Below are 12,009 nucleotides of genomic sequence, written 5' to 3'. Positions count from 1 at the left end.
TTTGTCATTTAAATATTTTAAAAGTTCATTACACGTTAAAATAAGTAAGTTCATGTTTATAAAAATTGACACCCTACAAATATTTATTTTATTTAATTTTGCAGTAAAAGGTCATTTAAATGAACACTTCATGGCACCGTTTCTTGTTACTTTGTTAGCGCTGTACTCATAGTTGCCAGGAGAGGGCGCCGTGCACATTTAATCAGATTTCATCAGACTTCAGCCTCTGTGTGTTTGCACGTCAATCTAATTTGCTTAAGGCTTCAGAATCAGCAGTGCTGGCCAATGTAACTGAAACTATATGAACAATGGGGCTGTTTCTTTAACCAGTCAGATTTCAAACTCACCTTGGAGGGCCAGGTAACTGGCTAATGACAACATCAGCATTTTTCCATCCTTTGAATAGCTTGTCAGAGCAAAACTGTCAAAACATGTACATAGCAATCATTTGAATTTCTTCACACCCACAATAACCACATAATAAAAAAAGCATGATGAATATGACAAGGATGCCATGTGTTGTGCTAATGTACACATCCAGATGACTGATTTATTTGTCTTTGCTGCACAGATTCAGTGGGATTTTGAGCTTTCTGATGTGCTTTTGAGAAAACGACAGAACAAATCATCGGCTGCACACTGCTGTCTGGAAAGTTGTTTTTTTTTACACCATTAAGTGAGGAGTTTTGGAAGGGATCATAATTTATTGTTTTGCAGTGACTCTAAGATTAATTGCTCAGGATTGGCTTTGGTCTGCTGGGTGGAGAAGAAGAAAAAAGCATTTATTTGCCACGTGACACACACTAGTGTATACAGAGGATTTACATTAAAAAACATGCAAGTAGCAGGGGGCAACCTGATCGCAGCATTAGGGAGGGGGCACCTTGGCAGTGCCCAGGAGGTGAACTGGCACCTCACCAGCTCACTTGTGTTGGAGACTTGAATCAATAAGCCTCTGCTGCCCGATGGACTGGTTCAACAACTGGTTGGAATTGTGCTGTTTTTGGCCTCTTATCCTAACTTTCCCCCTTTATCGGTGCGTAACATCGTCGTATCCACTCTGCGTATCTTGGATGCAGCGAGTACAGAGGCGTTCAAGCTCACTCCTGGTAGGTCCACAACAGTGCACCTCGTCAGTGCCCAGGAGGTGAACTGGCACCTCACCAGCTCACTTGTCTTGTGGACTTGAAGAATATATTTCAAGATCACAAATAATTATTTTTCTCCCTCTTCGACCATCCACAGTTTCAATCGGATAAAATCCCTACATTTCAACAACTCCTCCAGCTTGATGCAGAGACATGGAACACTATTGATCTGTCCGTATTGAAAAGGTTTGGAGTTGTCTGAACTGGGTTTCTTACTTTAGTAAAAATGGTATTCACCCTAAATATCTGAAATACCTCTTTCTGTAATGGTACATCTTCTATTGTAATATATTGCATTTTTGTATTGTATTTCTATTATTAAAATGTGATAACAGGGTTGCTAAGAGGTGGATGCCCAGAAACTAAATGCACTACCTTTGTCTTTGTCATGGATCTTCTGTCTCTCACCATCCTGAATGCTGGGTGAGATAATTGCAAATAATAAAGAAGCTTCACGTTCAACAGTCTGTGTGCTAAAATGTTTATTTGATTACCGTTTGAATAAGAGAAACACTTTAATGGAAGGATGGTTTGATGAATCAGAATTGTTTCGACCTGTAATACAGATTTATTTACATAATTTACATTGACCACAACTGTCATAACAATTAGAACAAGATGATATAATCGGATGTCTCTTCTCTCTTCAGAGCCAATCCTAACGCCTATCAACATTCTGCTGTCACAGCTTGAGAGATTAAAAAACAGGATCAAACAGAGACCCCAGAGTCTCCAGTTTATAGTTTGGGCTTGTCACAAGATCTGACAAAATTGCAACTCCTGAATCCTGCAGGTGGTTCTGACCCAGGTTCAGTTCTTTCAGATGGGAGGGGTTGGACTTCAGCGCTGAGGCCAGAGAATCACAGCTGATCTCTGATAAACCGCACCCTCTCAAACTAAATAAAAAGAAATGAGACAGTCAGATGTATTCAATATTTTTTGCAGATGCATATAAAATTATCCTGAATTGTTAATTTAATATAATTTTTAAATGACAAGAAATAAACTATTCTGTCTGTGCTCGGGCATAATAACGAACACTGTTTTAGTTTCAAATTAGTAATAAAAGACAGACTGCACAAATCCATAAACTGACCTGAGAGTCTCCAGTTTACAGTTTGGACTCTCCAGTCCAGAACAGAGCAGCTTCACTCCTGAATCCTGCAGCTGGTTCTCACTCAGGTCCAGTTCTCTCAGATGGGAGAGGTTGGTCTTCAGAGCTGAGGCCAGAGAACCACAGCTGATCTCTGATAAACTGCAAAATCTAAGACTAAATCAAGAATAATTGAAACATTTAATTATAATCAAATGTATCCAATGTTTGTTTTGCAGTTGCATCAGTTACATTTAAGCATCTGCCTGATTCCCCTTCCTTGGGACTGTGTCTCTATATCAACACAGTTCTGTGGAACCTTAATTGTGGACATTGTTCAAAAGTTTGCTGCCATCTTCACCTCTGCAGTTTGTGTGTTGCAAGTGGGTCCAGTTATAATCCAATACAGTACAATCTTGCCAGCAATAGACCCAGTCCATGAGTCCTCCTGCCAGCATGATTCCCACCATCAATGGGGTTCCTAATGACTTTAGGGAGGTATTCAACAAGGCCCGAGGCCACCTCACTGCCTCCCCTTTCTTCCCTAGAATACGATGAAACATCTGTCTTGTCTTTCAGTACCAGAGATAAAAGCGATTAGGGACTACAGAAATGAGAGGGACTACCCTCTCTGACTCATTTCTACTGCTTTTAAGCTCCTCCATTCAGCATCCTTTAACAAGCTCGATCTCTGCAATTCCTACTACCTTCCTTTTTATATCATAGCTGAGAACAGTCTCCATTTGGGTCTCTCAAGGCTCACTTCACATCAGTCCAAATCCTGCAGTTCTCAGATGTTGAAAGTTGGTGGTAGATTTTGAAGACTGATATGTGAGTTGGGGATGTCCTGTCCAAAACTTCATCCCTGTGCTTTCTTCTCCACATGCCGTTCCCCTGTAGAGAGGAATTATGACAGAGAGAACTGGGAGCTTCTGGCTAACCTCCAGGAGGAGTGGTGTGATTGCCTGGAAGGCCCTGAGGTTCCATTTCAGGTGTGAATTAATCACAAGAACTTGAAAAATATCCAAATATCAGCCATATGACTGAATTCACATCAGGCCCAATGGTTTCTGTTCTTCATCAAGTTTGACCTTGTTCTTTCCTACCTTCCTGGTTCTCGTAATATCATACCAGATGTTCTGTCTCACCAATTTCAGGCGAGTCTGCTACTTCTGGGAGATTGAGGACAGGGTGCGCAACCTGGTCATAGCACATGTTTGGTGAAACTCCTATTTGCCCCTGAAACTGTCCATTCTGAGGTGCTGCAATAGGCTCATTCTTCTCATCTTACCAGTCATCCTGGGATCCAAATGAATAAGGATGTGCTCCTCCAGCCTTTATGGTGGCTCACCAATGATGAGGACTTTAACAGCTTTTGTACAGCATGTCCAGTTTGCTGTGAGCACAAATCGTCTCATCTCGCCAGTTTTCTGCAGCCACAATCTGCTCCCAGATTTCCAAAAACTTTGTCACAGGACTTCTCAACCAAGAGATGGAGACTGCTCTTAGTTGCATGGTTTCCTGGAACCCCTTCACCTGATCCCAGCAGTTGTTATAGATAGAGTACACCCACAGCACATGGGCATGGTGGCAGGTCATCAATGTTCCAGTGTGCCTGTGGACTGCAGCCTCCTATTTTCCCTTTTCAAGAAAAAGAGGCTTCCTTCCATGCAGCCAAACCTTCATCCTATGCTTCATTCAAACCTCATCTTAGGCCCATACACTCCCCTTAAAGGCACTAAAACACTGTTCCATCTCTGCCACCAGGAGACTTTCTCAATCCACTGTGTATTGGGTTGGTCAGAAGGTCTGGCTGTCCATCCAAGACCTTCCTCTCCAAGTAGAATCAAGACAACTGGCACCTATATTCACTGACCCCTTTCCCTTCAAAAAGAAAGTTATTCCTGTATCAGTAAGGCTCAATCTGATTCGGTCCGTGAGCATCTATCCGAATTCCATGTGTCCAAGGAGAAACCAGTTCAGGAGAGCACTATGGTACCTGCTGCTCCAACCTGTCTGCTTCCTCATCAAATTGAGGGTGGTCCAGCCTAACCTGTCAGGTGTCTGCTGTTTTCTGTTGTTGAGGACGGAGGCTACAGTATCTGGTGGGCACTGGAAGAGGTATGGGCCAAAGTAGAGGTCCTGGGTTCCAGCCCATGGTCCCTGTCCCAATTGACTAACCTGCAGAGGTGCACAGCACTTCCTGTTCACCCAAGTGACAATAACTGTTCTGTGGAACCGTAATTGACTATTTCTAAGTGTGCTCACACAAAAGAATAAAAGCTGATTTAGATTCAAATGAATGAAACACAAATTGTAGAAATCCATGAACTGACCTGAGAGTCTTCAGTTTACAGTTTGGACTCTCCAGTCCAGAACAGAGCAGCTTCACTCCTGAATCCTGCAGCTGGTTGCGACTCAGGTTCAGTTCTCTCAGATGGGAGGTGTTAGACTTCAGGCCAGAGAACCACAGCTGATCTCTGATAAACTGCAGCGTCTTAAACTTTAAAAAAGGAAAAAAATAAAATTTCAGCTATGATCAGATGTGTTCAGTGTTTGTTTTGTCATTAGAGATAATCATGTAAATCCATGCTAATTTGTTAATTTAATACTTTTTTTAAAGAAATTTTGTTTTATTTTTTTAAGAAAATAAATGATTTTCTCTGACCTGAGAATCTTCAGTTTACAGTTTAGATTCTGCAAAAAATTACAGATCAGCTTCACTCCTGAATCCTGCAGGTGGTTCTGACTCATGTCCAGTAGTCTCAGATGGGAGGGGTTGGACTTCAGAGCTGAGGCCAGAGAACCACAGCTGATCTCTGATAAACTGCAGCCACACAATCTAAATAAAAATGATAAAGGAAAGATTTGTTCAGTGTTTTCTTTGGAGTTACATATAAATAAGCCTGAAACACCTAGAATGGTGAACAGTTTTGGAAATGCCAAAAAAGACCTCATTCTCTCTGTGCTCAAACATAACAGTGGAAACTGTTTTAGTTTCAAATGAGTGAAAGAAAGACTGGACCAAGCCATCAACTGACCTGAGAGTCTCTAGTTTACAGTTTGGACTCTCCAGTCCAGAACAGAGCAGCTTCACTCCTGAATCCTGCAGCTTGTTCTCACTGAGGTTAAGTTCTCTCAGATGGGAGAGGTTGGACTTCAGAGCTGAGGCCACAACGTCAAAGTGAGTTTGTGACAATCTGCTGAAAACGAGTCTGTCGACCAAAAAAATAATGATTTTGTACATTTTAAACTTTAAGGTAAAGGGACACACATGAGATCTCATCTTTAATCATAACTTCTGTGCTGTAGAGTCAAAATTGTCCCTGTCTGTGTTTTCTGATGGATTTCTATTTTAACCTTTCAAACAAAATAGATGCTTTTCTACCAGTGATGTATTGCAGTTTTTAACTACTTAAGGAGTTCATTTAAAACACTTGTGATATTTAACTTTAATGCTCCACAATGTTTCCACAATTATTCATTTCAAGCAGATCAGATATAATCATTATTTCTCATCACAGCTGGACTTACTCAGCTTTCCTGCAGTTCCTCACAGCTGGAATCAGTCTACGTCGTCCCTCCTCTGATGTGTTGTACTGCTTCAGGTTCAGCTCATCCAGAACCTCCTCTGACATCTGCAGCAGGTAGGCCAGAGCTGAACAATGGATCTCTGACAGTTCCTGCTCTGAGTTCTTCTCTGACTTGAGGAACTCTTGGATCTCCTGATGTACTGAATGATCCTTCATCTCCATCAGACAGTGGAAGATGTTGATGCTTCTGTCTGGAGAGATTTGCTCACTACTCATCTCCTTCAGGTTGTTGATGACCTTCTGGATGGTTTCTGGATTGTTGTCTGTCTGATTCAACAGTCCTCCCAAGATTCTCTGATTGGACTCCAGAGAGAGACCATGAAGGAAGCGAACAAACAGGTCCAGGTGGCCATTTGGGCTTTGAAGTGATTTTTTCATGACTCTGCTCAGAAAGTCATCTACAGATTGGATTGGATCATATCTTTGAAACAACCAAGCAAAGTGAGAAGATTTGTTCGGTTTTGAGTATTTTATGAAAGAATCTATAACCTCTGTGTTCTTGCTGGTGTAACAGTGGAACATGTAGACTGCAGCCAAAAACTCCTGAATGCTCAGATGAACAAAGCAGTAGACTGATTTCTGGAAGATCACAGTCTCTCTTCTGAAGATCTCTGTACAAACTCCTGAGTACACCGACACCTCTGAGACGCCCAGACCGCATTGCTCCAGGTCATTTTGGTAGAACAGGATGTTTCCATCCTCCAGATGTTCAAACGCCAGCCGCCCCAACTTCAGAAGGACTTCTTTGTCAGACTCAGTCAGTTCCTCTGGTCCTTTGTGTCCTCCATACTTCTGCTTCTTCCTCTTGGTCTGAACCAGCAGGAAGTGTGAGTACAGGTCAGTCAGGGTTTTGGGCAGCTCTCCTCTCTGCTCTGTGGTCAACATGTGCTCCAGAACTGTAGCAGTGATCCAGCAGAACACTGGGATCAGACACATGATGTGGAGGCTCCTGGAGGCCTTGATGTGTGAGATGATTCTCTTGGACAGATCTTCATCTCTGAACCTCCTCCTGAAGTACTCCTCCTTCTGGGTGTCAGTGAAGCCGCGTATTTCTGTGATCCTGTCAACGTACGATGGAGGAATCTGATTGGCTGCTGCAGGACGGGAGGTTATCCAGATGAGAGCTGAGGGAAGCAGGTTCCCCTGGATGAGGTTGACCAGGAGCACGCTGGCTGATGACACCTGTGTGACATCAGAGATGACCTGTTCTTTGTTGAAATCCAGAGAAAGTCTGCTTTCATCCAGGCCATCAAAGATGAGCAGAAGTTTACAGGCAGCCAGATCCTCTGCTCTGATCTTCTGTAATGTTGGATGGAAAACATGAAGCAGTGAGAGAAGACTGTGCTGCTCATCTTTGATCAAGTTCAGCTCCCTGAATGAGAGCAGAACCAGCAGGCTGATGTCTTGGTTCTCCAAACCTTCTGCCCAGTCCAGAGTGAACTTTTGCACTGAGAAGGTTTTTCCAACGCCAGCGACACCGTTTGTCAGAACCACTCTGACGTGTTTCTGTTGCTCACGTAAGATGTTGAAGATTTGGTGGCACCTGATTGGAGTGTCCTGGATGTTCTTCTTGGAGGTTATCTCAAGCTGTCTCACTTCATGTTGTGTGTTCACCTCCTCACTTTGTCCCTCAGTGATGTAGAGCTCAGTGTAGATCTTGCTCAGCAGGGTTCCACTTCCTGCTTCATTAGTTCCTTCAGTCACATGTTCACTTCTTCTCTTCAGACTGATCTTATGTCCTTCTAAAACCTCTTGCAGCTCATTTACTAAAATCAGAGAAAGAAATAGATTTTCCTCATTTATAGTCATCAACATCACTAACAATTCATGACATCATGTTATTTTTACAGTGAACAACTTTACTTTGTCCAGTCTTCATTTGAGCTTTTGTCTTCAGTCCAGATCTGGTTGTGGATCTGTTTTCAGATTCTGCACAAGAGGACTCCCCTGGTGGAGTAGACTGGTCCCAGGATAAGAAGCTGGACTCCTTGCTGTCACTGTCAGAACATTTCTTTATTACTTCACTGCTTTATAGATAAATGTTTGAAATATAATTATGACTTTAGATCATATTCAATAATTCAATATTATTTTGGTTTTTCAGTCTCAATTAATTTGTTCATCTTCATAAATTAACAGGATTTTCTCATTTTCTAATTATTCACATTAACATTATCCACAATAAAATCTTAATTCTATCATTGGAAATTATTTAACCATTTCTTCATGATAAAACACAAGCTGGAAAACACAGATTACAAGGTTGGTGCTTCTTTACTGTAAAAACATTTTAACTCATCGAATCCAGATGTGAAAGATATAAAATGATGTGACCATGTTGACAAAAACTAAAAATCACTCATGTAGTCTAACTGTTGTTGAACAAACCATCTGCAGATGTAAACTCACAACCAGCTGATTTTTGTGTAATTAACAGTTGTCATATTGAAACACAACATCACTCTCAGATTTCTGACTTTGGTTTTGAAGGTTCATCTTCATCTCTCAAGTTGGGAGGCAAAGTCCTGGAGCGGTCACTCTTTAGAGACACGCAGCTGGGCACTGAAGCCTTTGCTCTGCCCTCCATTCTGAAATTGCTGAAATGTGATACAAATAAATTAAATACACCATCTTTCTGATAATAAATCTGAAAAATTTGACTCGAACATGATGGTCAACACTCTGAAAATCCCCAAGACTAACCTAAAGTGTAAAACAAGTTGTTCAACATTGACAGAAATGCATAAAAATGGTGGTATTAACAGACAGACCTCTTTTTCCACTCAGTTGTTCTTATATTTATTTAATAATCTTTCTTTTATTCTCACCCTGCTTGTCGTTCTGCTGAGTCTGAACTGGATACTGTTAATAATTTTATGACACATAATTTCCACTGTAAAAATATACTGATACTGAGTTCAAGGTTCAAGGTTCACTTATTTTACTGTCATTAACTTGTTTGCACACGAACATGTTTCCATTCTGTTGAAACATGTTACAGTTTAATTAAATGCACCATATTTACTATATTAATAAATTTGAAAGATTGTAAGATTTAGCTGGAGGACAACAGGAAGGTTAACACACAAAATCCCCCACACTAATCTGAGATGTAAAATAAATCTGCTAACTCAAACAGTTCCTCAAACCTGACAAAATGTCTATAAATGTTGCTATTAATACCAGATACAACTCTGTAGCAAAACCCTTTCCATCTTTTCTTTCTCTAAAATGATTTTTAACACTTACCCTCTGTCTGTCTGCAACCCTTCTGCTGTGTCTGAAGTTTTACTTTCACTCTTAAGCATTTAGAGTTAGGCACATAAAATGCTATCATAAAAGGTTCAAAGTTTTGATTTGATTCATTTTATTGCCATTCATTTGTTTCCAATTGTTTCTGAAAATTGTCCCATTGGAGCATGAAAAATCATGCTCCAATGCCATTGCCATTGCCATTTCAAGTTGGGCAAGTGCTGAAATAAGGCAGATAACTTGACACACAAATCATAAAACATTCAATTTAAGGTGCTGGAAAAGGCTTTAAAAAGACAAAACAATTACATATACTATAACTCTAACAGCTCTTCAACACTGAGAAAAATTTCTTCAAATGTTGATATGAACACTGATGATAATTTGAACACAATATGATAATTTATATGAATAAATTAAGTTATTTAAAGATGGCACATGTTACCCCAACAATATTTAAATATTTTTAGTGTTGTTAGTAGTAGATTTCTAGTGGTTTGCAGATTGCAATCTGGATTGCAAATCAAACCAACATTGTACCAAAGTGTAAGATTTGTTTTTCTTCTTCCTGTTTTGCTGGGTTTTGTTTGTAGCCGTTCCCCCCCCCCGCTAATTTTCAGAAACAGAAGAGAAGCACTGCAGTCAAAGTTGCCAATATTTATATTCAGCAGACACTTTTGTCAAAAATCCCGCAGTACAGATTCGTTGTCAGTGAAAATGTGCTATTGTTTATGGTCTATTCACACAAGCAAGAGTCCAAAGAAGAAAAACGTAAAAATCAATCACTAATTGCGTTTTTCAACAATAGTCTTTGGTGAAAAAGTGGGGACTGACTTGTAGGGAGATTCATAAAACAGTGCAGCTCATCTAATATTGGATTTCATCTAGCCTGGTGACGACTAAGTCAGCTAAAATATAAGAGACAGGGGAGCTGTTTTTTGTTGTTTTTTTAAGGTGTTTATTGGAAAAAATAGGCAGACAGTTGAGTAAAACTTTTTTTTTTCTTCTCCATATTTGAGCATGCAGCAACTGCAATATCACAACTTTAATTAAAAAAATAATATTCAAAGTACAAATACAGGCATATACAGGTGCGTCACAGTTGTGAATTACTAGAGAACAGTTCAAATATTTACTTTTTAAACAATGTTTGCAGTCACTGGCCACCTCAGGAAAAAACTATTTGCCAGATCTCGGTCACATGACTTAAAACTTCCCGCCTGGAATTTTTCAGCCTGGAAGTTTTAAGAGGTTAAGAGCTGCACAACACTGTTGAGGAAGCTGACACCTTTGTTCTGTCTGCCACAAACACCTATACAACAGAAAGGTGGAACCATTCTACACAACGGTAGTACAAATATAAACATATTTGTCTTGTGAAACACAAACGGGGACAAAAATAGAGCTCTGATAACCAATCCAACGTCTCTCTTTAGAAAGGATGTTCTTTCTGTTTCTGGGAGGTCTTGTGAACTTTTCTTGCTTTGTTGCTGAAATGTGAATAATGCATAATTATAACTATACACTATAAAATATACAAAAAAAAATAATCAAAACAAGGGTAAAACTTACCTTAATTTTTGAATGTACGCCATCACCCATTTCGAAGCAGGATTGGTACAAGCTTTTCCCAAAGCTGTGTGAAAACTACGCAGGAAAAGAGAATAAAACACAAAGATGCATAAGCAAAGTCTCAGATATGATTAAGGATGCTACAGACTGAATGCAGATTGAATCCAGACTCACATGATGGCGTCGATCGGACAAATCTCTGTCACAGTCTGGACTGAGTATCCCTTAATGATCCTGAAGGGAATCCTGGATTTCATATAACTTGAACAACAGCCAGGATGCGCTGCAAAATGAGGGAGGATTTGGTTTAAAAGGAGAAGAATTGGGATAAATTACACAGGTACGTTAAATAAAAACACGTGGGAATATACCTAAAGATGTGTGTGTTGCCAGCACACACACGGTGATGAGGGTGATCGCCATGACTGCATCTTTGAATGACACCATCTCTGAGTGAGAGCTGAGCTGCTGCTTCGTCTGCCTTCAGGTGGAGTTGAAGAGGTTGTGGTATTATGTTCTCACCAGCAACCTTTTATAATTCTGGCAGGAGGAAGTTTCCTCCGAGGACAGGAACTTCCCCCTCTCATGTCACTCTCTCCAGCTGGAAAAAACAGGTGGGAAATATTTAGTGGCTAGACACGTGGTGACGCCTTCAATAAAAGATGAAGACATTGATGCGGAATCTCCTGTCATGATAAACCTAATTAGACTGTAATGCCAGAGAAGTATGACATGACCAAATACTCCTGTAGAGCCAGTGCAACATGGGAAATAACAAAAGACACACCTGCATTAATTGTTGACCGTGGACACACACCAAGTGGAATATTTACTAAAAAAATACCAACTTTAAAGTGCATGAGGGCAAGATCGGAGGTCTACCCAACCTCCCGTGGGCTGCATTTAGGGTGCATCAAGGTTCTTCAGAGCTTCTTTTCTAGGTCAGAGGAACATTTCAAACATGGTAAAGAAGCAAACATCAAAGGAAATGGTTGCACGAAATAGGTCATGATGTCTATGACAGCTTCAGCTTCCATCAATGTGGTTTTAAAAAAAAAATTTTTTTTTAAATCTTTACATTAACTTTGTATTAACATTTATCATCCTTTAATCAATATCTTTAAAAAGTCGTACATTAAAGTCACGGAGAATGTAAAAAGAATATATGGGGTGATTGTTATGGGATTGTGTCACATGGTACAACAGTAAGATACCGATCAGTAAGAGTGTCACCAGGTCTAAATTTAGAAACATCCACCAACAGAGATCGCAAAGTTAATCTAGGATTGCAGAATTTACAAAACTGGACTTGAATGATGTCATGGTAAAGTTATCTTTTGTCACTTCCTTG

At 40.2% G+C, this 12,009-nt stretch overlaps 2 protein-coding genes across 2 annotated transcripts; both read right to left on the bottom strand.

Annotated features, from left to right (window-relative positions):
• Positions 1 to 1,030: 1,030 nt before the first annotated feature.
• On the bottom strand, positions 1,031 to 7,847 carry LOC101072070 (NLR family CARD domain-containing protein 3-like). The gene is given in 8 exon segments (XM_029831144.1): positions 1,031 to 1,106; positions 2,245 to 2,418; positions 4,578 to 4,701; positions 4,704 to 4,744; positions 4,910 to 5,083; positions 5,283 to 5,456; positions 5,776 to 7,600; positions 7,698 to 7,847. Coding segments are annotated over 8 exon segments (2,604 nt in total). The 5' UTR covers positions 7,714 to 7,847.
• A 2,173-nt stretch (positions 7,848 to 10,020) lies between these two features.
• ccl20a.3 (chemokine (C-C motif) ligand 20a, duplicate 3) lies at positions 10,021 to 11,182 on the bottom strand. The gene is made up of 4 exons (XM_003975613.3): positions 11,030 to 11,182; positions 10,833 to 10,941; positions 10,659 to 10,733; positions 10,021 to 10,576 (listed from the first exon to the last, which is right to left on the bottom strand). The coding sequence occupies exons 1-4, from the start codon at positions 11,103 to 11,105 to the stop codon at positions 10,519 to 10,521; spliced, it is 318 nt and encodes a 105-aa protein (XP_003975662.1). The 5' UTR covers positions 11,106 to 11,182; the 3' UTR covers positions 10,021 to 10,518.
• Positions 11,183 to 12,009: the final 827 nt, after the last annotated feature.

Source organism: Takifugu rubripes, chromosome 22 (assembly GCF_901000725.2).
Source record: "Takifugu rubripes chromosome 22, fTakRub1.2, whole genome shotgun sequence".
NCBI lineage: Eukaryota > Metazoa > Chordata > Actinopteri > Tetraodontiformes > Tetraodontidae > Takifugu > Takifugu rubripes.
Note: the sequence above shows the minus strand (reverse complement) of the source record. Positions and strands in the feature narration are given on the sequence as shown.